The following is a 25811-nucleotide window of genomic DNA, read 5'->3' as shown; positions in this document are numbered from 1 at the left end:
TAGGAAATATCAACACTAAATTGGTTACTGAGAGTTTAGATGATTTGCTTTCCTACAACATGTTGCACATACTGTCATCCAATATATCATTTATGAAACGACTTACATATTTTTTGTTGGCTTGAAGATGATGGGGATGCAAGTTTGTTCTTACACAAATGCGTTTGTCAACTAACTTACAAACTTGGAAAACTCACGTATTCTCATTTCTTGTACTCTTGATTTCCCTTTTACAATATTTAAAAAATCAAATTGCTTCTAGTTTTTTTGGTGGTACTGGTCTGAAATCCACTATAAACACTTTCATTCTGACATGATATCTACATATATTTTTTGGTTTTAAACAACCAAAACTCTTTGATAAGTAATGAGGTTTGTAGGTAAGTGATGAGTTTTGGTTTGTGGTTTGTAAGTTAAGAGTTTGGACAATGATATATAATGAATGAGGCAATCCCCATAAAGTAGTTTTAGTTTTTTCAAAATAAGAAAATAGAACAATAAGTTATCTTTATAGGTTTGACATGGCTCATTATCATCATTATCAGATTGAGTTTCATCATTACTAAATCCTCATTTGCGGACGTACGTTTGTATCATCAAACAACATCAATAAATTTTCATAATTGTTTGTTAATTCATCAATATCATATGTAGGCCCATCGTAAGAAATTTGCTTACCTTTATGCTGCCCATCAACTTTATATATAAGCCCCTCGTAAGCAACTTGTGTTTCACCCTCAATATCTAGACGACTAAAATAAACAATAAATTACAATGTGGTTACTTCTGTGCGAACAACAGATTTTCATTAAATTCGTTTCTCCATAAAATTGATTTCCAGTGGAATTAGCATATTGATATGTAACTAGTTGGTTAACATCATTTTTGACAACATTATTCACACTAAACAACTGCACCATATTCACTAGGATATTAGTAACAATAATAACAAAATATTGGACATCACTATCATTAATTATATGTATAACAATGTTCGATTCATGACATTGGAAAGAGAAACATATATGATTAGTCAGTAACCTAGGCTAGAAAGCCACCAAGTTAACCAACTCATAAAAGTTGATATCATAAGACATACGTTAAATCTACACCATAATATATGTAATCAGGCGTCATATGCTACATAATGCCTTCCGCTTCGGCTGTCCTACACTACAAATAGAAACTCTAAAAAAACATAGATTCCATGAATTCATTTTGAATAATAGAATGATGTATTGACATACATATTGATAAACCCTAAAGTCATATAAAGAAAAAATGACTAGTTATTGTTTAACACCTGAATACAAAATGAAGGATTGTCCAAAATATATAATGTTTGTCCGAAACATATCTTTATCCCAAAATGTCATATTCCATTTCACTTTATATCCATTGTTTTCAGACTGTCGGATACAGTTCAGAACGTGACATTCGGACTCGAAGGTCATTTTTACAATTCGCTCGATAATTGGTCATTTTGGATCATTTATTTGTATTGACCGCTCATTTTTGCGAATATCCTAATTTGAAACTATTTTGTAATAAATCTTAAACTAAAATAATGATTATATTATTTTGCAATGGATTGGGCAATTAGTGAGAAATCAATTCAATCTAAGCCGTACTCCAAGCTGGGCTTATAAGAATCATTTACAAAATTACGAGTTTCGAGTTTCAAAATGTAGCCCATTCGTAATAAGCCTTACGTTACTTTACCAGTTTACCTAGGTCGAATTTGCTGCTGGGCTAAATAATTTTGTATTGAGATTTCAGAATTCAGAGCACCCAAAGAAACTGTTCCTGTTTTCATTGTTCATTGCTCTGCCAATCCTCTTAGTCGACACTCGACTCGACAGAATCGAGACTGTAATTTGCGCTTATCTCCACCACCTCTGTTGCAGGAGCAGTTGTTATTCTCAGGTTAGATGAATCGTCGTCTTACCTTTTTCTGTCACTCCATACTTATAAACACTTCAAAACCCACACGAAAATTAGTTTCCATAAACCCTAGAACAAATGGGTTCTCGTTATTTAGAGCATTTATGTACACTTCAACACAATACAACAACAACAACAACAATTATAGGAGAGTTAATACCAATACAGACCCAAATGATCCTTCCACCCTCATGAAAGAAGATGGCGTGTCAGTTTGTTCGGAATTATGGATTGAGAGTTTCAGAAACCCTAATCAAACAATCACTAATCTGACTAACTACTTAAGGAGATTTGAGCTATGGGTTCTAGCCTATCAAAAAGTTTGTGCTGACGAAATGGGTGCTTACATGCCTAGAAGTTCAGTACAAAGATCAGCACTCGAAGATCTTCTAGCACTTAGAAATGCTGTTCTTGATAACAGATTCAGATGGGGTGCTAGGTTAGAGTTTTTCATCAAATCCCCGAAAGATAAAACCGAATACGAATCATTATCCAAACGAAAAATTAGGGCTATTTTAACTACTACACAACCAAGCCCATTTCAAGATAGGATCGTTCAAGAGGTCTTGTTCATGATCTTGGAGCCTGTTTTTGAAGCTCGATTTTCAGAAAAATCTTACGCATTTAGACCTGGAAGAACTGCACATACTGCATTGAGGGTTATTAGGAGGAGTTTTGCAGGGTATTTATGGTATATCAAGGGCGATTTGAGTACAATTTTAGATGGGTTAAAAGTTGGGATGGTGATAAGTGCTTTAATGAGAGATGTCAGAGATAAAATGGTGATTGATTTGATAAAATCCGCCATGACTACACCAGTAATCACAAGCCCACCTGTAGAAAAGAAGAAAACAAAAAGAAAGTATCAAAAAAAGAAAGTCTTAGCAGAAGACGAACCCAAACCCGACCCATATTGGTTAGAATCTTTTTTCGGGTTTGCCCCTGAAGAAGCTGAAAAGGTTCCAACTTGGGGGCATTGTGGTATTTTAAGTCCACTTTTAGCTAACATTTGTTTAGACGAATTAGATCGTTGGATGGAGGGAAAAATTCAAGAATTTTATCGCCCTTCAAAAAGTGATGTCATATGGAATAGCCCTGAAGGTGAAGTTGACCAAGGTAACACATCATGGCCCGAATTTGTCCCCACCAGTGGGCCCGATAAGACCCGAAAAATCGATTACATTCGTTTTGGAGGCCATTTCTTGATTGGAGTTAGGGGCCCACGAGCCGATGCAGCCATTTTAAGAAAACAATTAATCGAATTCTGTGATCAGAAATACATGTTAAAGCTCGATAACGAAAGTCTCCCAATTGAACATATAACAAAAGGGATAATGTTTCTTGATCATGTTTTATGTAGAAGAGTTGTATACCCCACTTTAAGGTACACTGCAACAGGTGGAAAAATCATAAGTGAAAAGGGAGTTGGGACTTTGTTATCAGTCACAGCAAGTTTAAAACAATGTATTAAACAGTTCAGAAAATTAGGGTTTCTAAAAGGGGACAGAGATCCGGACCCACAACCATGTTTTAGAATGTTTCATGCTACACAAGCGCATACAAATGCACAAATGAATAAACTTTTGTCTACAATGGTGGAATGGTATAGATTTGCTGATAATCGAAAAAAGATTGTGAATTTTTGTTCTTATATAATTCGAGGGTCTCTTGCGAAACTTTATGCAGCAAAATATAAACTTCGTTCACGTGCAAAAGTTTATAAAATTGGTGATAGGACACTTAGGCGTCCATTAAAGGAGAAAAAAGGGCAATCCCCGGAATATAATAATTTATTAAGAATGGGGCTTGCTGAAAGTATTGAAGGGTTGCAGTATACGCGAATGTCTTTGGTGCCTGAAACTGATTATAGTCCTTTTCCTGTTGGATGGAAGCCTGATCATGAAAAGGTGTTGATTGAATATATAAAGTTGGATGATCCGAAAACTTTGGAACAAAATCGTACGAGTTTGATAGAAGAAGGGCTTATTTCGCCACAAGATTATATTTCTATGCTTGTTTGGAATTATAAGCGAAGTGCTGCTATTAATGGTGTGGTTAACTCAGAGTTGTTGGTGGGGTCGGGTGTTGAGAAAAGAGTAGAAGAAGATGAGGGAGAAGATGAAGAGAGTGAAGAACAGTTGCATGTTAGGAATATGTGAGAGAGAGGTAATTCATTATTCATGTAATGTGAATTTTTCTATAGATTTAATAATTAATATTGACATGGACTTGTGCTTTTGGTTATTGTTAATTTGTTATGTTTAATTGTGACATGATGTTGTAAGGTATGTGATTTACGTGGAGAAAAAGATTGCTATAAGGGGAAAGAAGTGGGGACTAATGTATTCATTCTTCATGAGTTGGTAATTCACACAAATGACTATTTTGCCCCATTATCTCATTCATCATCTTCATGAAAATTACGCATATAGTGAATGATATTGGTCAGACATACTAATTGCAGTGTTTTGATTACAGAAGATGATGATGTTAAACTTAAACCATCGTGGGGCATGTTGGTTTTATTGCAATGGTTTTGTGGGGCCCGTGTATTGTTGACTTTAGAAAGTCAAAAAGGCTGAGAGGGCCCAGACACTGATGATGCAAATGAGCCTATGCTTGAAGTGGGAGGTGGTTTTGGTCTGGAAGTGATCATGAATCATCAGCATGGGGATTATATAACAGTTTTTAGAATGTTTTGAAGATTGGGTAAACAAAGCTTTCGGCATCTGTATCAGGAAAATTAATTAAATTGTTTATATTAGTTTTGATTTCTAAACCCTAGAAAGGCTAGAAGTCAATTATTTGGTCCCTAACTTTAGATAGAAAAAAAAAAAAAAAAACTCGGACAGTCTCTATCATATATTTTTATTACGTCTTTGGTCATCGGATAGTCCATATGGTATATTTCTATTTTCCAAACATGAAAAAGACTTTTGCCTTCAATAATTTCTTTTTGATTAATTAATCTATTGTTTATTGTTTATAATGTATTAAAGTTAAAAAATTATAATGGGGCAATATTGTTTATCGTTAAGTTTATGAAAATAGTGAACTCAATGTCTTTCCTTCCCCTTCTTTTGTATCGGTCCACCGTCTTCGGCCACTAGAAAATGGTCCGACCTAACCTACCAGAAAAAAAAAAAGAACGAACCTGAAATCCAGAAAAAAACATTAAGTCTGATAAAAACATACGAATGATGTTCAAATCCAAGGAGAAAAACACAAAGCTAGCGTCCAATGAGGATGAGGGTCAAATGAACTTGAAATCATTCATGAAATTCCTATAGTCGAATTGGAAAAAAAGAATAATAAACAAACATGAAAGCATTCCTTAGTTTGAATAGCTAGGGTGAAATCCCTAAAACGAACCTGAAATCATTCTAGAAATTCTCCAAAAAAAAAAATACAAAATAAATAAATAAAAATAAAATAAAATAAAAAACGAAACAAAAATCCCAACCAAATCTAAATTCATTCAAGACTTTGAATTGTCAGGGTGAAATTTCCAAAATGAACAAGAAAAACACAAAATCTAGAATCCAAAGAGTTGGTGGTTGTTGACGACGGCTGAGAGATGGTTGCCGATTTGAGGTGGTGATCGTCTGATGTGAAGCAGTGGTCCGATGAGCTAGGAGAAGAAGAGACAAATTGGTGAGCCAAAAGAGGGTGGTCGATTTACGATTTTGTCTGTTGAAGAAGAAAGATAAAGAGAAATATGGCTGGTAGCGGGTAGGGATGTGGAATGAGTAGTGTTTTAAGTGGATTCATTTTAATTTTAATAAGTTATAAATAATCAATTAATTAATAAATTCTTAAGGATAAAATAGTATTTTTACATCTAACTGTGACCAAATTCGCAAGAAAAATATGTCTTAGAACTTTACGAACTAAATTAGAAACCAAACACACAGACCAACCCTAAACTCTAATATTTACAATTGAAATGTTTGTTGATACTTGATACACAACACAAAATGTAATTTTCATCAATTAGTACGACTAGTATTGGCATAGAAATAAAATAAACATTATTATTCACATTCTCGCTCATTTAAGATGAAATGGTTATGTTACTACTTATTATGTATATGATTTTGTAGTGTAACTCAGCATTCTGGATCAATGATATGAAAAGTGTATTCTTCTATTTTAAGTGTAATAATATAGAGTAAGTTAAAAATTGGTGTGGTTCACCAAAAAGTGCTTTTTGAGTGTAACTTTTTTTTTTTTTCGTCACACGCTTATTTCAAAATTGAAAATATTATACAAATTTGGTCTTTAAAAAATCGGAATGCATTTGAATAAAAGAAAATTAAAAAGAAATTAAAAGAGTAAAATAATCTTTTTAAATGCATTTAAATTTTGGAAGAGCTAAGATATTTTTAATTTTAGACTCAGCATAAGACAAATAATCAAACTTATGTTTTGATAAAACATAGTACACCAATTTTACAATTTACTCTCTAAAATCTTCTATTACGATAAATGAAGATAATTTTGACATATATCAACCTTTAATGAGTTTTGAGTTATCATTTTGTTACATTTTTAAAATAAATAATATCCACATGTAAATTTATGATTTTTTTAATTTTTAAAATTAAAAAGTTACATAATAATTATACTTTTATATATATATATATATATATATATATATATATATATATATATAAAATGTCAAATGTTATAAATATTATATTAAATTGTAATTAAAAATTTTCTTTCATTTATTATTATTATTTCAGAATTTTATTTAAAAAAATACTTATTATTATATTTTTATATTTATTTTCTTTAATCACACGGTTATACCTGATATAAAACATAACAAAAGTAGACGTGATTTGGTATGGTGTGGTCGCATGAATTTTGGATCGGTCCAGAACACTCTAGAACCCTAGCGATCAAAACCATACAATTAACGCACCCTCGTTCTCTTTCACTTAAAACCCTCAACGCTCGCTCTTTCTCTTTCTCTTTCTAGAAAGCCGGAGCTTAATCTTATCCATGGCGTCCTCCAGTCTCCTTACACTAGCTAAACCCTTTTCTTCTTTCTCTGCAGACCTTCATTCTCCTTCCGTCTCTACGAAAACCACATCTTTAGGTATTCTCAATTTCCTTAATTCCTCTCTTATTAGCTTCATTTTTTTCATTTTTTTTTTTTTTAAATTTTATCGTGCAATTTTAACAGGTCTACGAAGAAATTCCTTCAAGGTTAATGCAATTGCAACCAAATACGAGCCTACAAAGGTAGTTATCTGTGATTATTAGTACGATTTCTTCATCCTTTTAAAATTTTTAACCTAACATGCGATTTCATGTAATTGAGCGACTTCTGAATGTTTTAGTTTCAATAAATTCTCTACATTTTAGCCTACTTATCAGTTTCAACTTTATAATGCACCTAATCTGTGATGTAATAAATTACGATAATGTTGTTCAACAAGGCGATGTGCTGATTATCCATTGTGTTATACTTTATTCGTGTTCATAGGTTAAGCCACAAGCTGATAGAGTGCTAATTCGTCTGGAGGAACTACCTGAGGTACCTTATTGTGTCTTTATGTTCAAATTCATATCTATGTATTTCTATTTGTCCCTTTGGTAATGTTTCTTAGGAATGAATCTTATATCATCCAAGTTTATCCTTCAATTCATGTGTTTCTTTGCTAAAGTATTCCCATAATCTCTGAATTCATGCTTTACCTTTATCTTACGATCAGAAATCAGCTGGTGGAGTTTTGTTGCCTAAATCAGCTGTCAAGTTTGAACGTTATCTTATGGGAGAGGTGAGTAGTAATAACTTCCATCTTCTTATTCAAGAAAGCATGCTTATTGCTTAACGATTGTTTTCACTTTTTTATTTTTGTCATAATGACATTTATATCTCTATAATCGTTGAATAATCTCTTCCCCTGTTCCAGATTCTTGCAGTTGGTTCTGATGTAGCAGACTTGGAGCCAGGGAAAAAGGTACATTCATATTACAGAATAAGCAATGTACTTTGTGTTGTTGTTCAATGTTCATTGTTTTGACTTTATGCTTTATATTGTTTGTAGGTTCTTTTCTCTGACATAAACGCATATGAGGTAATAATCATATATATAATGGATTTTGAACCATTTTGTAATCTTCTTTCATGCAAGAAAATTTGTAGTTATGATTTAATGATCTTAACAGGTGGATCTTGGAGCAGTGGGAAGACACTGTTTCTGCAAAGAGGCTGACTTGTTGGCTGTGGTTGAGTAGTAGTAGACAAACACCATTTTATTTTGATGAGATTTCTATCATAATTGAATAATTTGATTGTTGTTTATGAATTGATACAGTTTTGTCATCACAAGCATAACAAGTTATGTCTAAGATGTTATGATTTAAGTTCATTAGTTCTAAAATGAAAAAGAAACTCAAATCTATATGATATTTTCTAAAATAGAAATGACATTACGCCTTTAAAATCCGCAAAGTTTATCACAACATGAGTTTAGACTTAAAAGCACAACGGGAACAGATTTTGGAAATAACAGGTTGTATGTTTTTTTTCTGTATGATTAATGTTTAAAAAAGAAAAAATTTATTACCAAGATACAATGTATTTGTAACTTTATATTAATGAAAATCTTGTAACTGATTATCAGTGATCATGTAGCAATAACATACCAAATTGCCAAATTGGCATGAGATTAGCCGATTAGGTGAAAGGCTACCGCTAGATTTATTTGATTAATGATTGGAATATATAGTGGGAAAGGGTAATAGATCAAGAGGATTATCAGATGTACACGAAAAAGTTTTATCTTACATCAAGTATAGATGCTGTCACACCAATATCATGGATGATTAGACTATGATGAGTCGGGAGGATGAAGATAAAGCAAGAATCCGCCTACACTACAAAACAAAGAATATTTACTATATAACTAATGGTGTAAAAGGTTATACATTTTTTTTTTTTCTTTTTTATAATTTTCTTATTTTATTGTATGTAAGTGATAGATTTGTGTAGTGAGTTAGTTGGGTAATCATGGTGTTTCCAACCGTGTACTCGTTTGGTAAGACAGGCAATGGTGTTTCCCAATCATTTTTCATGGTGTACATGTAAGGTTGTTCGGTGTGGGTGTAAATGAGTGGCACGTTATGTCCATGTGGAGCTCGTTATAACGAGTGAACACCATCCCTTTTTAGGTTATACTGATGTGGAGTTATGAGATATGATAAGTAGGGATGAGAATTTGGTCCGGAAAGTTGAGCTGAACCGAACCGAATTAGGTTCGAATAGGCAATTCGATCCGGGTTTTGAGTATCTGTGTTATGCTTATTCGGTTATCGAGTTATTCGGTTTAGGTTATCCAAATAAGAGCTTGTTCGGTTTTAAATACTCGATCCGAAATTGAAAAGACATTTAATTTTATTCCTGATTACTTTCCCTCATTAGTCAATAGTAACCCTTATCTGATCAAAGTCGAACTCGAAGCCACACCCTGAATTCCGCGTCCCCCTTCTCTGATCGATGAAAAGCGAAATCACCTTCTGTCCTCATCATTCAGAACAAAAAGAAAACTATATGCCCATCCTTGTCATTTCAAAATCGATCAATCTTCTTAACCATTGCCAAACTTTAAATTACTTATGTCTATCCTTTCTCTTGGTTTAGACTTTCAAAAACCGATAATTCCTATTGTCTCTAAGGATTCATGAATTCCTACTTTGTCTAGTCATGGAAAATTGAGCTCCAACTCAAGAAACTCAAGTAACCAATTAATTAACATTATGTTAATCAACTATATAAATACTATTCTTTCAGTTTGTTATTGTGTTATATTAGTCTTTGAATGTTTTATGTTGATGTATAAAAATATATTGTTATTCTATTATATCAAATTTAATGTGTTATGTTAAAAGTGTTAATCTATAAATGTGTTATGTTAATGTGCCACTTAAAATGTGTTGTGCTCTAGATTGATGATCAAGACGTGTCTGTTGATAACACTCAATTTGAAAACAAACTCGGAACAAGTCAAACAGCAAACAAGATGAAAATGAAATATGCCAAAAGGGCGGCTTACTAGGGCGATTATAATGTAGTTCACATTGACAAAGTTAAACGTAGCAAATGCAAAAGGTGGGTCCAAACCCGGACCGGATGGACCCGAAACTGGTTAACGGAATTTTTTAGAATTGGAAACCAGACCGGTATATAGGAACTGGTTCTGGTTTGGCTCCGGGTACGGTACCGGGTAAAGTGGGTCTAAAACCGGAAAACCCGGAAACATCAAAGTGTGTAGGTTGGAACCGGATAAAGTGAGTTTAGAACCGAAATGGCGAAAAACCCAGAAAACAGGAATTTTTTGGTAATTACTTATTACTTAGCGAGTTGAACTTTGAAAATTTTCATATTGATATCCCGACTTTGGGGGACCGTAACTCATTGAATATGAAACCAAAATTAACAAAATTATAGTCTAAAATCATGTACAAGCTCTAAAATACACTTTGAAAAAAAACGCATGTCAATCCGACTTTAAGCGAATGAGATATGCATGTGTTAATATTTTCACAGAATACAAAGTACAAAAACAAATAGCTAAAAAGTTGAAAATTTTCAGTTTTGATATCCCGACTTTGGAGGACTGTAAATCATTGAATATTAAACCAAAAATGACAAGATTATAGTCTAAACTCATGTACAAACTGTAAACTACAAGTTAGAAAAAAACAACATGTCAATCCGACATCAAACGAATTAGATATGCAAGTTTTAAAACTTTCACCGAATACAAAAAAACTGAAAAACTAAAAAACTTCCAGCTTTGACATCTCGACTTTGGGGGACTATAAATCAATGAATATCAAACTAAAAATGACAAATTTATAGTCTAAAATCATGTACAAACTGTAAACAACATGGTGGAAAAACCGCATGTCAATCGGAGTTGAAACGAATGAGATATGCACATTTTAAACATTTCAAAAAAACCGGTTCCGGCCCTAAAAATGGTTCTGGTTCTGGTTCCGGTTTTTAGACCCGTTTACCCGGACCCGATGGATCCAAACTCGGATTACCCGGAACCCGGATAAAACCAATTTTTAAACCCGTAATCGGAATCGGTTATATATGTTCCGGTTCTAACGGTTTCGGTTCCGGTCCGGTTTTCCAGTTCTAAATCTCATCCTTATACAGAAAGATGTAAAATGAACCCAACAAATTTAGAAGAAAAAAAAAATTAGAAAACCAAACCTCTTTAAATTTCAAAAAAAAAAAAAAAATGAAAACGAGGAGAATAATATTAGGACTTGGAAGCATGATGAGAAAAGAATAAAAAAAAACTTTGCTAAACTTATTTATATTTGGAGAATCATCGTTCAAATTTGTAGAGAATCAATCATTAATTGAGTATACTAATGCATGTTTTGTCATGTAGAACCACAATTTCAAATAGAGTCTGTAACACTAGTTTTAGTGATGTTCTAATTTCAGGACATCGGGTCGAAATTTGATCAACTGAAGGGCTTGGGCTTCATGAAAATAGAGTAGACCTTTCAAATGTTGATAATGTTGGATTAAGTGATTAAAACCCTTGATATGAATCGAAATCCATCTCTCTACCTCGTCATATCTACTTAGAAATCTGAAGATGAAACAAGTTTTGTTCGTGTATGCGTCTCTTCGTGTTTGAAGGCAAGATATCGATTTATTTCCCCTGAATATGGTTCAAATCTTCGACGGTGGTGGTGATATTCTATTTTTTTGAAAATCGTAACTATGAGTATGGGTTTTGATTTTTGAAGTGGGTGTTCATGGATTTCTGATTTCTGAAATGGTGTTCATGGATTGTATTTTTTCCTTTTTTTTCAAAATGGAGAGAGAGAGAGAGAGAGGGAGAGAGAGAGAGAGAGAGAGAGAGAGAGAGATTTTCTTTTTAATTATAAAAGTATTTAAATAAAAAAAAAAAACTGAAAAAACAAAATCCAAAGGTAAAATCATCAATTCAAAAAAAAAAAAAAAAATTGAACCAAAGTGACGAACAAAATGTAAAATTTAGTACCATTGGTTAGTCTAAACTTGGTTGACCCAAAGTTAGAATTTTGGATATACCATACAACCATTCTTACTATTTTATCTAATTTTTTATGAGTGTAAAAGAACTCAATGAGTAAAAATTAAATGCCAAAGATAATTGATTTTTTATACCTAAATTATTTATCCACAAAGGAATCCCATTTGCACGGTTCAAACATTTTCGATATACAGCTTCCATAACTAAATTAGCTTCCATTCTGCCCTAAACATTGCATATGACGAAATAGTTACACTTTTATCCTTTTACGATAACCTTTGCGTATACATATTGAAGTAGGCATTTACAAAATAATATGCACAAAATGATTAATATAATTAACTACCCAAACTTTTGCTTTTCTTTAGGTTAAATAGGGTTCATATCCTATTTTGTTCCTACAACAGTAACATATTTTTTTATATATAGTTTTCTTGATAGTAACAATACGTAACCCTCACCTTCTAAGTTATTATTGGTAAAACCTGTAATTAAGTTGATATTATGGGTAAACGAATGTAATTATTTTTTATTTTAGATAAATAACAAAGTATATTGTTCAAGTTTCAGGTTACATACGGTTAAAAAAAATCGAGTACATTTTCTGTATATTGTGGATGTATATATTGCTTTTCTAGCTTCTTGATAGTTTTCAATAATATATTTATTAAAAACAATACATATGCATTGCTCTATATTATGTGTAAAAACAAAATACAGCTTGTAATTTTCCCTTTTTACATCAAGCAAAAATTATACTAATTAATTTGAGCGAGAAGATCAAACTATTAGATAATAAATAATGATGTCGTAGATGAGTAATCGTTGTGTCACACGTCTTGTAAATCTTGAGCCATAATCTGTGGGACGTAAGTAACCTGCCCACAATTGTCTTTTATGGTTAATTTCACATGCATTGTTTGAATGTACACAAAAAAAGATTTTACTCAAATAATAATTTGTATGCCCTTTTGATTTAAATATGTAGATACATGTAGATCGCATGTATAAAAGTTACAAAGTCCAACTATATAACATGACACATTATAATTATGGATTAATCTTCGATAAAAAAACGTTTAGACAAATGCACACACAACTCAAAACCCTTCTTCATCTCTACTTAAGCAATTCCCACTTCATCGAAAAAAGGGAAACATTTGTCGTAAGAATGATTTCTCCTTCTTCCCTTCTGTCTTTCTTCATCTTTTCTCCCCTCTTTCTTTCAATCAATGCAAAAACCCTAATCCATGACACTTGTGAAATTTGCTCTCAACAAGATCCATTTGTGAACTACAGATTCTGCACCACCTCTCTCCAAGCAGCCTCTGGGAGCCGTCATGCTGACATCATAGAGCTTGGAAAGATCTCGATCAAACTAGCATATGATAACATGACTGACACTCAGTCTTACATCAAAAAGTTGCTGAAAAATGATATCGAGAAGATCAGTTCTTATATGAAGTTGCGTTTGGATGACTGTCATGATCTTTACAAAGACTCTATCTCTGATATTAAAGATGCCACGAAATATTATAATAATAAGCGTTACTATGAGGCAAGTTTACATATGAGCTCGGTTATGGATGCTACTACCACTTGTGAAGATGGATTCAAGGAGAAACGTATGGGTTTGTCGCCATTGACAAAAAGAAATAACGCTACTTTTGAATTGGCTGCAATTGGGCTTTCGATTGTACGTATACTTCAAAGTGATGCAAACCAATCTTAAAGAAAAATAGAATCCATAGAATGATGGATTAAATTCTGTAAACTCTGCTCTTTGATTATTATTATTATTATTATTATTATTATTATTATTATTATTATTAAACTCTGCTCTTTGATTATTATTATTATTATTATTATTATTATTATTATTATTATGGAAAATGACACATATAGCCTACGAAATGTTTCTACGAAATGTTTAGGATCGACCATTTTAGTCATTTAATTTTACGAGGGAACCATGGGCAACATGTCCTTTTAGTCCCCTTTACTTGGGGCCTCTCTCTCATCACCAGAAAAAACCCAACAACAACAAAAGTTGTTGTCTTTTTCGGCCCATCCTCTCGTCTTCCTTCTATTTTGATGGCAGACTGATCCAATCACCACCAAACCACCGCCATGGCCAGTTGAAGCAAGCCTCAGACCGTAAACAAGACCGTCGACACTGTTCACCGGATAAGAAGAACCAGCGAGAATCACCATTTTCCCTCCTCTCTTCATCTCTTTTCAACCTTCAAGCGATTTCCAATCGTTTTTCCTTACTCCTCCATCAATCTTAGCTAACCCTTTTTCTTTTCTGTTCAGAACTCATTCAAAAATCTCCAAGAACAGTCAACACCTGCCATGGTGGCTGGTGACATGAACAGTTCCGACGGGATGGTCCCGGTGATGGGTTCGGTCCTAAACAAATATATATAGTTCCTTATTCCGTTGTTTTTATGTTTTGGAGGTGTTTAGGTCGAAAATTAAGAAGAGTATTTCTACGGGGTCTCTATTGAAGAAGTGGAAGCTCCGCTACTCCGGTATATACTCCGGCGAAGCAACAGTGAAGGGAAGGATCATGTGGTGTTGTTAACTCCAAAGCAAAAAAGGAATTCTAGTGAGGTTTCCAAAGTCGCCGACGGGTTCAAGGCTCAAACTCCTGTTCATGAGCTATTTTACGTGTGAAAAAGAGCAGAAAATGAAGTCAAAAAGAGGAAATTGTTTCTTGTGTTTTAAATTGTCTTCATCGAAATCCCCAAATTCGTGAAATCGAGCTGCCTGTTCTTTGAGGATGACTTTAGCGGCTACCAGTGGCGATTCTAGAATAGAAAACACATAGTTCACTGATTTTTCTATAGTAAATTTTCTATATGAATTCAAGGATTTTATTGGTAAGGTAGATCCTAAATTTTTCCTAAGATAGGTCAAAAAAATTTCAATAGAAATTTTGCATAAGTTAAAAAAATTATGACTCACCTTCCATATGAATAGCCTCGCCACTGGTGACTGCTATGGATGTTAAAGTATCAAAAGTGTAAAAGCTGAGGCTTGGACTGGATCCAGAACCTTGGATATCCCCATGTTGATCCATTTTGATGAATAATCGAGTAATCTTTTGGTGAACCAGAAGAATCTAAAATGGGTTTTCTATAAGTACTCTCTTTATTTTTCAGTTACACCCGTTGATTTGATTTTTTGTCTTTTGTTGTTGTTGCTGTTTTTTTTTTTCTATTTTGTTTTTTTGTTGTTTTTAATTCTTTTTTTAATTATTATTATTATTATAAATTTCGCACAAAATTTTAACATTCGGATGACATTATAAATTCAAACGGCTATATAAAATCGGTTTTTAAATATATTTTTATATTTTTTAATTACGGACAAAAAAGTCGTTCGAATTTTATAATGTCGTGCGAATTTATAATGCTTACCGAATTTTAAAATGTCATCCGAAATTTAAAATGTTGTACGGATTTTTTTATTATTGAAATTTATAATAATAATAATAATAATATTATTATTAAAATATAAAAAAGAACAAAAAAGAAAAAGGAAAAAAAAGAAAAAGAAAAAAATAATATTAAATCAAAAGTAAAAAATTGATTTGATTGATGTTATGGGGTAAAATTGGTTAAGGGGGTACTTATAGCACAACTCATCTAAAATCGTCTTCATTGGAAAAGAGTAGGGATTAGCATATGGATCGGGGAATCGGCACCGGAACCGGAACCTGATGGAACCGGTCGGGTCGGGCCGGGACCGGGACGTTATTTTTGTGGATTTTTGAAACCGGGAACCGGTAGGAACCGGAACCGGTAAAACCGGCAAAAACCGGAACCGTATGATGCTATTTTTCGAGGATCGGTTCCAACATTTGAAGACATAACAAGAACCGCTAGGAACCGGGAACCGGTGGAACCGGAACCGGTAGAACCGCCGGGCCGGTTCGGTTCTTAATTTTGGCCGAAGCCGGTTCCTGGTTCCGGTCCGGTTCGGGCCGGTTCCGACCGGTTCAATCCTTTTGCTCATCCCTAGAAAAGAGAGACAGATAGACCTTTTAATTTTTTTAATTTATTAAAATATAAAAATAAATGAGCTGGGTAACTGGGTTACCCTTGTTTTTTAAAAAATGGCATATTGGACCCGAAAAAATCAAATTTGTTCTTTTAAAAAACCACTTAAAAAATCAAGCGGATAAAAGAGTAAACCATATAAACTTCATAAGGATTATGTGTGATTTATTATTATTATTATTTTTATTATTATTATTATAGACACAATCTTCAATATTGCTATTTTATTTCAAGCATCGGTTTGCGAGCTTCTTTTTTGGCAGTTAGAGAGTAAGCTCACTTACCAACCGGCAATCAGTTAGCTAGAAGCTATAGCAAATACAATCGGAAAAACATCATATCACATATCACATACACACCAGTTGGCCCATGCAACTAATATTTTTATAACATTTATATCTAATCTGAAGCCAATTAAAAGATTTCAAGTCCAAAAATTATCATATGCTTAGTTACATGCATAGTTCTTAAGGAATTCGAGCATTCTGAGAAAAAAAAAATCTTTATATTATGAGAATGATTTCCTCCATAAATGACATTTTCTATTAATTATCTATATATACAAAATATAAGGAGGTTACTGGAGGTATAATGGATCTATATACATCATATCTATACACCAACCCCCTACCTCTTATTTTAATCGTAAGGAATAGTTTGAACAATTCAAACTGAACAAAAATTGTGAAAGAGAGATGATAGAAGCGCTGCTTTGGTACTTAGAGTAATTAGAAGGTACATGAATAACTCGAACTCATCCCAAAAGAACCTTATCGATTGCACACCAAATAAATGTCGATCTCAATTTTTGTAGCACCGCTTTAGAATACATGTAAATGGAATTCAAATCACCATAAGAGCGGAAGGATCCGTGATCGGGATGAAGAAATTTGGGGGAGGTACCAGTGGTAACACATAAATCCACCATTTTGCGGGTTAAGTAAGCTTCTCCACCTTTTTCAGCCTATGTATTGGTTACTTGTATGTTATGCTTGTATACTTGTATGTTATATAGTTAGGTATGTTTTTAATTAGTTTGTGAACTAGTTTTGTATGTTTTTAATATTTTGTGCGTTTGTTTTGTATGATTTTAGTACGTGTACATTATCATTTCCCATTAGCTACCCTTTGAGCTTTATAAAATGAATGGAGTTGTCAACATTCAATTCATGCTTGAAGATCCACATAGATGGAACAATATCGAAAACGGGGGACTATAAATGAGAACCCAAGTATCAGTTTTGATAAGAACATTAAACTCTTCATTCATAGGCTGAAGTCAGTTAGGGTCCTTTAAAGCCTTTAAATAATAAATATATGAGTGGAGAATCAAGGAGAGAACGGTCATTTATTGCTATTATTCTAGTTTTTGGCTGCTAAATATGACAAAACTGGGCAGCTTTTAAGGCAAATTTTTATAGCTGCAACCGGCTCGTAAATAGCAGCTACTTGTCAACATTTTGGGCTCCTTTTAGAACTTAAGGTCACCATTTCCTCCAATTTGGGAATTATTTGGTTTGGAACCAAAAAACCCCAACTGAAATCGATTTTAGACTAAAGTACTAAACCATATTCAAAATCGATTTTTGGTTTGGTTCGAGACCAAACTAATTAAAAATATATTTCAAATTTTATATATTAAATAAAAATGTTAAATAATCAATATAAAATAAAAGACATTTTAGCTCTTTTAGCAATTTGGTTTCCTCAGTTTCCAAACCGAACCAACCCAAATTGGAATTCGGTTTCCAGTTTGGTCTAGAGAGATTTGAATTTGGTTTGGAGAAAAAAAAAATCAAACTGAAGAAACCGATTCGAGGAAACTGACAAACCCATAAACCTAACCGATTTTCTCCCCTAATTGTAGATGCGAAAATTATCTTTTGATTATATATGAGCATTTCTCGTTCATTTGTTATCCAAATGCATCCCGTTGTCATCCAGGGGTGATCAAAACCGAATATCCGAAAATTCGGATAGTTGATTATTGATATTCGAATCCGTATCCGAAATTTCGGATATCCGAAATTCCGGATACGGATTCGGATATTAAACCGGATATCCGAATTTCATTAGTTTTAAATAAAGAAAATAAACCCTCAAAGAACAAGAACGTTTCCGTGCATTTGTTAGGTATAATAAGACTTCATTTGGTCCGGTTAAATGCAAGTTACCTCATAATACCTGAAGATCTTGAGAAATCAAACTCAAATTACTAAAATCAACATAAAAAAGGTAACATTTATACCATCCTCACTTTGCGCACCAAGTAAAAATGTTAATAATTTGTCTTTTTGAATTTCAAATGAAAAAACCCAATGCATTAAAACTATTTTTAATAATTTTTTATATTATATATTTCGGATTTCGGATATCCGAAATATCTGAAATTTTCACATTTTAATATCCGTATCGGAATCCGAAAAACCGGATATCCGAATTTCAGGTATCCGAATTTTCGGATATCCGATTTTTCGAGTATTTTCGGATCGGGTTTTCGGATTTTTCGGATCGGATGTTCGGATGCGGATATTTTTGACCACCCCTAGCTCTACCTATTCATCTTTTCTTTTCCTCCCCGGTTATTTACTTCTTTTAATCTCGTTTTTCAATTGCCATGCCTACATTACATCAAAACATCGACAAACACAAAAACGCACTGAATCTACCAAAGTATGTGTGAATCCCATAATTTCGTGAAATGCATAAATTACATGATAAATACATAAAAAATGCGATAAAATGGCATACAAAACGTGACCAAAAAAATCAAAAAATACACCCTAAAATAAAGAAGGTAGACGACTCAATAAAGTGAAAATATAATTTTCTTTAACTATTGATGTAAAAATTATCATTAAATTAATCTAATTTTAAAAAATATATATATTAAAGATTTTAAAAAAAATGTAGAGAAAGAAGGCTATCAAGTGAAAGGGAAAGCATTGCATTGACCCCACATTGAGGGAAGAAGAAAGCAGGGAGGAAGATTATAAAACTCGAAGCTTACAAGCTTGAAACTTGAAAGGATCAATGGAGATCTGTTCTAAGACCGTTTTAATCATGTTTGAGATCAAAGTTTACACTCCTCACCACCTAACTTGTATTTATTGTAGTTTTAGTCCCCACTGAAACTCATGTTAATTCAAATTACACTAAATGGCTAGTGACACTAAAATCACCAAAAACATGAAACAGCTACTAGTTAGAAGAAACCACTTACAGATGAATAACCATAACAAAAACAAAAACAAAAACAAAAACAAAAACATCCAAAATATTTTTTAACACCAAAATGTATTCAAAGATTAAAAGTTTAATAATAACATGTTCAATCAACCCTTCCCTACTTAACCTCAAGTGCAAAGGAAGGAATATAAAGATTGCTAAATCATGTTCATGAAAGTATGATGGTGATGATGAAGTCTAAAATGCTTCCAATTATTTTCCTCCCACTTCAACTTATACAGAAAAAACAAACATCACAAAAACAAGATACGCCAAAAAACAGAAGATTTAGTTTTCAGGGTTTTAGCTAGCCATGGGATGGTTATATACATACTCGACTGCAAGTGCACAAGAATCAATCTTATCAGCTTCTTTGTCTGGGATCTCCAATTTGAATTCCTCTTCAATCGCCATTATCAACTCCACATTATCCAAGCTGTCCAACCCCAAATCCTTCTGGAAATGAACTTCAGGGGTCACCTGCACATTATTACAGATCACAACCTTTTAATGAATTCCTTCGAAGATGAGTTCATGGATCCAACCCTTTCTAGAGGCATCCAATTTGAACTGAGAACAAAAAATTACTACATTCAGCTCAATAATTAACCTTTACTGTAACCGAATCCAGCAGATTCATTCCAATATTTAACGTATTCATATTGCTGTATCAAATTTACAAAATGAACAACTGCACCATCGTTTTGAATCCCAACGATGCCACATTTGACTGAATATGTAAGAACGTATCGATGATTCCACGATCATACAAAATTAAAATTAGGTCAAAGTAAAATTAAACATAAAATAATCAGCTCAGCAATTAAGATTTAAGCCTAAAAGATAAATTAGAATCAAATTGAGTAAAATCACAGTGACAATACCTTAGAAGGATCGACTTTAGGGAAACTCTTGACGATGTCAAGGATTCTATCAATGACTTGACTCTTTTCGAGATGATCGTCGTGAGATGACATTGAGCGAACGGAAGTGTTCCCGTGGATCCATAAAGGACTCAGCAGCTTCGATCCGTTAGCCACCACCGGGATTCGTACATGACCTAGAATCGCTGCTCTCAAAGCCGACGCCATTCTCGCACCTTCTTCTCTGTCCTCTCTCTGTGCCTGTAAAAAAGTTGGATTTAAACTTTAAAGCATCCCTGATAAGCCCATTGGGTTTATTCTGCAATCAAAAGCCCAATTTTATCATACTTGTACTTTGTGTAATAAATGATGTACATTTGTTTAAACGACTTAATTCGTTAGAAACGGAATATGAATCAAATTTTGTAAATTTAGAAAGGATGAGTCACCCAAAAATAATACAGTTTTCACTTTTTCTTCCCACTTCCATTACAAACGTTTGCTTCTTCTTTCTTATCGCTCTCTGTCTCTCAAACTTCTTCGATCTTTCAACCATGGCAGGTTTTACTCTCTCTGTATTTCGATTGTATATGTTATCACATTTTATGAATCTCGATTCTATATCAAACGACGAATCTTCTACATTATATTGTAATGCATATTTGTTTGGATTCAAATCCACAATCAACAAACTGAATAAGGATTATTGCCCTTGTGTATGATTGTTAGCAGAAACAATGAACGTTGTATTCTTCTTTCACTCTTCTAGAACTAATGGATCTCTAGGAATTTGTTTTCTTTCACACTTATTGGATTTGACGTGGGGTGTTAAAAAAAATTCCCTTTGTCATGTGTTTTGTCATCCAGATCGATTTAGGGAATTAGTTTTACGCGGGAATTTCAATTTCATTATAATTGGAAGTGGATTGAAGTTAAATTTGTTTCCTCAATCAAAGATCATGTCGGTATCAAGTTATTGATTTCATAATTTGAAAAGCTAAAGTTTAACTTTGACGAGTCAAATAGGCTATTTTACATGTCTCAAATTATTATGGATTGTGTATCTGTTCAATTGTAGCAAATCAATAACAGATTCAACATCAAGTTAGCATTTGATCTGTACTAGCTTAAAATCAAAACTCCAAACGAAGTTCTTCATCTGGAACAGATGAAGTAATATATGATTTTTTTTCAAATGTGCAATCTTGTTCTAGTTTCTAAGTTTGTGATTTTTTATTGAAACAGATAACGAAGATCCTAAGGCAGCGAAAGATGAACGCAAATCAATCCTTCCACCAATCACCGAGATCAGCCGGTGGCAATGGTGGTGTTTGGTGTTCCTTAACATATCTTTCCTCCTAATCGGTCAAGGTACCGCCATTCTCCTCCTAAGATTTTACTATGAACACGGTGGACGCAGTAAATGGACTGCAACACTTGCTCAAAACGCCGGATTCCCAATCCTTTTCATACCTTTCATTCTTTTTCCGAAAATGAAAGAACCCTCGGTTAATTCCCCTCTCATCGTGGTCTTATCAGTCTACTTTGGCCTCGGACTCCTAATCGCCGGTGATCATTTACTGTATTCCGTCGGATTAGAATACTTATCGGCCTCAACTTACTCGCTAATCTGCGCGACTAAATTAGCTTTCAGCGCTGTTTTCTCGATTCTCATAAACTCCCAGAAATTCACAATCTTGATCATGAATTCAATTGTTGTTCTTTTGTTATCCGCTTGTCTTGTTGGCGTCAGCGACTATTCGCCTAGCCCTCCTGACGTAACTCAGACTAAATACATTCTCTGTTTCATCTCCACCATTGCCGCTTCAGCTCTATACGCGCTTTTACTTTCTGTCACTCAACTCTCGTTCCAAAAATTCATCAAAAAGGAAACTTTCGCAGTCGTTCTTGAGCTCCAGATTCATACGTCAATCGTTGCTTCTTGTGTTTCGCTCGTCGGTCTGTTTGCTAGCGGCGAATGGCGGTTGTTGCGCAGCGAAATCGCGAGTTTTCATGAAGGGAGTTTGAGTTACGCCATGACGTTGATTTGGACTGCTGTTGCTTGGCAGATTTGTTCAGTTGGTGTGGTAGGTTTGATTTTTATCGTGTCGTCGTTGTTTTCGAATGTGATTAGTACTCTTTCGTTGTCTCTTTCGCCTTTGGCTGCTGCCATTGTTTATGATTATACCATGAATGGCGCGAAAACTATTGCTGTTCTTTTGGGGGTTTGGGGTTTTTTTACTTATGTTTATCAGCATTGTCTTGATGAGTTCGAGTTCAAGGTGAAGAAGAAACCTGTTATTCGTAAATGCAGTCAATGTGCTTGTTGATTTTTTTGTTTTGTTTTTGTTTTCATGTTTAGATTTTTACTGAAAATTTTGAGATTACGTTTATATTTTAGGTTTGTTGTCAATTGGATTATAATTATAGAAACACATTGTGTATAGGGTTTATTTACGATTCATTCTTTTATCCCAATAAGTTGTAAAAAGACTTATCTGATGTATTCGAGTACACAAATTCCTTTATTTCTTCATTATTACAAATGTAAAATCAGTTGTTTAATATTTTATGAATAATAATATATCACTTTTTAGCTTCATATAAACACATAAAACTGTACAATTTACTTCAAGACAGAATTGCAACTAATCCTTGCATCCATTTAAATTTCAAATAAAAAGAATGTATAGATAAACAGCATCAAAATATCATCACATTTGACCAAATATTCTTGTGGTCAACGCCTCATGCCGCTAGAGGCTCCTCCATAACTGTATTTTTTACATCCAAGAATCACCACAAAACATAAATTTGTTAGATTTTAATCAGAGTTATAAACATAAAAGATCAAATGCAAGAAATATCTACCAAATGGGTAGATTTTCCAAAGCACATTGCTATTTCTTGCATAAATATACATATGAGAGAGAGAGAGAGAGAGAGAGAGAGAGAGAGAGAAGGACCTTTTGTTTTTGCAGGTTGAGATTTATCAGCAACAATCTCAGGTGCTTTTGTAGGAACATCAGGTAGATCCAACTCATCTTCATCTTTTGTAGAAGATGACTCAGCAACAGGAGCTTCTGGCAAATCTTGAATTGTCATCTATAATCACAAGTAAAAAAAAAAATTGTAGTTGTTAAAGGGCATTTAAGACATTTGACAAATAGGCATAAGTTCAACTAAATAAATAGAACTAAAACATACCTGAGCTTCCAAGTTATCAAACTCAGCTAAAATATCCTCTTCATCCTCAGCTGACAACTTCTCTCCCAAAATCGCATTAATTTCCTAACCACAATCCCAAGTGTCAAAAAGTTTTATAAAAAAATGTTTATAAAAAGAAAAAATATATATAGAACTAAAAACTCACATCTTGGTATGCTTTGGCTTCAGCTGTATCATCCATGAGTTTTTGAACATCATCTAAATTAATTTCACCTTGGATTGCTTTCATTGCGTTATTTCCTGCTTTTAAACTCTCAAAAACTGCCTTCTGCTTGCTTGCTAGTTCAATATCTGCCAACTAAAAATGGAAATTTCAAATAATATGAATGTTTATGGGAATATATATATATATATATATATATATATATATATATATATATATATATATATATATATATATATAAAATGAGTTAAGTACTTACTTGTTGTTCAACATTTATAAGCCATGTATCCACTTGTTTGAGTAAATCTTCTTGTACTTTCTTCTTCCTTAAGGCTAACAAAGCTCTTTCTTTCTTCTTTTCACGGAGTAAATCTTTTGCTGCTTGTTTTTCAGCTTCAATCACTTTCTCAAGCTATAAGAATTAGCATCCGAAATACCAGTTTAATACTAAGATAACAAAAAACTGAGATCTTGAACAACATAATCAATCTCACTAATATCTTTTAATGATAGATAAAGGGAAAAACAGTAAACCTTGCTTCATCAATAAATATCATGCAAGCTAAATTTATAAACTATCATAGATCCCATAAATCTCTTATTGTACAAAAATACCAACGAAATGGAACAATAGAAACAGCTTTTCCATATTATCCACTACCATTAGCTTTCTTCTCTATTCATCATTGAACACTAAGTCTCTAACAAAAGAACTGATAACTTAATAATCCCCTTTTTAGGGCTATGCTTCAAACATCTATGCTCCAATACAAACTATTGAATTCCCTGATCAATGTGAATGTGGGGGCTTGAACCCTTGATTGAAGTTTTCTATCACATATTCTATTCTAAAGAATCCTTTACAGTAAAATTGATTTGAATGAACCGAAATTAAAATACCTGTTGCTGATATTGGGCAAGCTTACGCCTCTGGGTTTTCAGAGAAAGAATTGCTCGATCAACTTCAGTGATCTTCGGTTTCTTTACAAATACATTACCCATGAGAATTAACTCGACCAGAATCTCAAACCTTCAATAAGAAAAACGATTGCTTGGCGATATTTTAGGGATTTGGATCTCTATCTAGGATACACCGATAAGCTGTCGCTCTATGGGTCAGAGTATCAGTATCGGTGACGTAACCTGCACCGAATATATACAAAGTGGTAGATTTCGAGATTAGGGTTTTCCGATTAGCGATTGATGTTGTTTGATTTAAAACAGATGAAATTCTGGATACACAAGCCAAGATTTTGGGTTTTTAGAATCACTTACGAAGAAACTAAGGATTTTGAACGTAAAATGGGTTTTTTGCTAAGGATTTGAACTGAAACTTGCTTCCATGAAATTTATGGATCCGAAGTTCTTCAAGAAGTTATCAACATAGACCCTTTCCTACGATTACCAGACAGACATCAGGGGTGTAAGACAAAGGGATTTTTTTTGGAGTTAACTTCACAAACCATAGTGTTTTTTTAATAACGGGAGTGAATAGTTTTTTGTTCATTTTTTTTTTAATATTGATAAAAATAATGGTTGTAATGACTTAATATATATATATATATATATATATATATATATATATATATATATATATATATATATATATATATATATATATATAACCATTATGATATACCGTAGCAGGTTACATCTGACTACAGCAGGTTATAATGGTTATATGTAAACATTTTCAACAAGTTGGTTACCTAGATGTGTATAAAAAAAAAATTACCCAAATATGAACAAAACGAAAAGTAAGAGTAAATTAAGCGAATAATCCATATGGTTTAGGGGAATTTATAGTTCGGTCCCCAATTTATGTTTTAAACTCTGATGTTCTATATCGTTTATTTTTGTTGCGCGTCTGATCCATGTCTTACCTAAAAAAACTATTATGCTCTTATTAATCTATTTTTTTAATTAATTTTCTTATTTATGTATTTAGTTTTTTATGTATTTAAAAAAATTAATAAACCCCACATATTTATATCTCCTCACTGTAAACCTAGAACCACATTTGAGAAATTTAATTTGGGTCCCACCGGCCACCATCCTATCTCTTATCCTCCTCAACTTCTATTTTATTTCCATCTTGAGTAACATCGACCTCTTCAACATCCTTCTTTTTTTGGTCCAACTATGGCGAACCAACACCATAACTCATTGTCTCTTCATCTTTAATAGGTTGTGGTGTTGATTCTTCGGGGTTGAAGGAACAAAAAAAGAAGGGATGGTGAAGACATCGATGTCACTA

General features: G+C 33.2%; 5 protein-coding genes and 1 pseudogene across 7 annotated transcripts; 4 read left to right on the top strand and 2 right to left on the bottom strand.

The window, feature by feature from the left end:
* The first annotated feature begins 1756 nt into the window (after positions 1–1756).
* LOC145041791 (Intron maturase, type II family protein) lies at positions 1757–4723 on the top strand. 3 transcript variants are annotated; one of them, XM_078989971.1, is made up of 3 exons: positions 1757–4110; positions 4230–4307; positions 4426–4723. In XM_078989971.1, the coding sequence occupies exon 1, from the start codon at positions 1932–1934 to the stop codon at positions 4101–4103; it is 2172 nt and encodes a 723-aa protein (XP_078846097.1). In that variant the 5' UTR covers positions 1757–1931; the 3' UTR covers positions 4104–4110; positions 4230–4307; positions 4426–4723. The 3 variants fall into 3 exon arrangements, with proteins under 3 accessions (XP_078846097.1, XP_078846096.1, XP_078846098.1); XM_078989970.1 differs by having other exon boundaries at positions 4423–4723; XM_078989972.1 differs by having other exon boundaries at positions 4409–4723.
* A 2144-nt stretch (positions 4724–6867) lies between these two features.
* On the top strand, positions 6868–8330 carry LOC145041790 (10 kDa chaperonin 1, chloroplastic-like). The gene is made up of 7 exons (XM_078989969.1): positions 6868–7051; positions 7139–7197; positions 7442–7492; positions 7671–7736; positions 7872–7919; positions 8007–8036; positions 8128–8330. The coding sequence occupies exons 1-7, from the start codon at positions 6955–6957 to the stop codon at positions 8194–8196; spliced, it is 420 nt and encodes a 139-aa protein (XP_078846095.1). The 5' UTR covers positions 6868–6954; the 3' UTR covers positions 8197–8330.
* A 4752-nt stretch (positions 8331–13082) lies between these two features.
* LOC145038475 (putative invertase inhibitor pseudogene) lies at positions 13083–13787 on the top strand (annotated as a pseudogene).
* Positions 13788–19350: 5563 nt separating this feature from the next.
* MTACP-1 (mitochondrial acyl carrier protein 1) lies at positions 19351–20440 on the bottom strand. Its single transcript, XM_078989968.1, has 2 exons — positions 20185–20440; positions 19351–19780 (listed from the first exon to the last, which is right to left on the bottom strand). The coding sequence occupies exons 1-2, from the start codon at positions 20389–20391 to the stop codon at positions 19604–19606; spliced, it is 384 nt and encodes a 127-aa protein (XP_078846094.1). The 5' UTR covers positions 20392–20440; the 3' UTR covers positions 19351–19603.
* Positions 20441–20629: 189 nt separating this feature from the next.
* LOC145041787 (putative purine permease 11) lies at positions 20630–22546 on the top strand. Its single transcript, XM_078989965.1, has 2 exons — positions 20630–20724; positions 21409–22546. The coding sequence occupies exons 1-2, from the start codon at positions 20718–20720 to the stop codon at positions 22491–22493; spliced, it is 1092 nt and encodes a 363-aa protein (XP_078846091.1). The 5' UTR covers positions 20630–20717; the 3' UTR covers positions 22494–22546.
* Positions 22547–22805: 259 nt separating this feature from the next.
* Positions 22806–25021, bottom strand: LOC145041788 (vacuolar protein sorting-associated protein 20 homolog 1-like). The gene is made up of 7 exons (XM_078989967.1): positions 24830–25021; positions 24455–24697; positions 23814–23966; positions 23537–23689; positions 23371–23454; positions 23130–23268; positions 22806–22937 (listed from the first exon to the last, which is right to left on the bottom strand). Exons 2-7 carry the CDS (start codon positions 24554–24556, stop codon positions 22912–22914), a joined length of 657 nt encoding a protein of 218 aa, XP_078846093.1. The 5' UTR covers positions 24557–24697; positions 24830–25021; the 3' UTR covers positions 22806–22911.
* Between the last annotated feature and the right edge of the window lie 790 nt (positions 25022–25811).

The sequence above is a fragment of the Lactuca saligna genome, chromosome 4 (assembly GCF_052625555.1).
Source record: "Lactuca saligna cultivar CGN05327 chromosome 4, ASM5262555v1, whole genome shotgun sequence".
NCBI classification, from domain to species: domain Eukaryota; kingdom Viridiplantae; phylum Streptophyta; class Magnoliopsida; order Asterales; family Asteraceae; genus Lactuca; species Lactuca saligna.
Note: the sequence above shows the minus strand (reverse complement) of the source record. Positions and strands in the feature narration are given on the sequence as shown.

Bases quoted from the DNA above. Each gene is read 5' to 3' on its own strand.
- MTACP-1 (XM_078989968.1), bottom strand. From the start codon at position 20,391: ATGGCGTCGGCTTTGAGAGCAGCGATTCTAGGTCATGTACGAATCCCG. The intron at 19,781-20,184 runs GTATTGTCACTG...AATAATGTGCAG, and splicing joins CTAAAGTCGATCCTTCTAAG to GTGACCCCTGAAGTTCATTT.
- LOC145041788 (XM_078989967.1), bottom strand. From the start codon at position 24,556: ATGGGTAATGTATTTGTAAAGAAACCGAAGATCACTGAAGTTGATCGA. The intron at 23,455-23,536 runs GTGAGTTTTTAG...GATTGTGGTTAG, and splicing joins AAGCCAAAGCATACCAAGAT to GAAATTAATGCGATTTTGGG. The intron at 23,269-23,370 runs GTATGTTTTAGT...TTGTGATTATAG, and splicing joins TTGATAACTTGGAAGCTCAG to ATGACAATTCAAGATTTGCC.
- LOC145041790 (XM_078989969.1), top strand. From the start codon at position 6,955: ATGGCGTCCTCCAGTCTCCTTACACTAGCTAAACCCTTTTCTTCTTTC. The intron at 7,198-7,441 runs GTAGTTATCTGT...TCGTGTTCATAG, and splicing joins CCAAATACGAGCCTACAAAG to GTTAAGCCACAAGCTGATAG. The intron at 7,493-7,670 runs GTACCTTATTGT...TCTTACGATCAG, and splicing joins GTCTGGAGGAACTACCTGAG to AAATCAGCTGGTGGAGTTTT.
- LOC145041791 (XM_078989971.1), top strand. From the start codon at position 1,932: ATGAATCGTCGTCTTACCTTTTTCTGTCACTCCATACTTATAAACACT.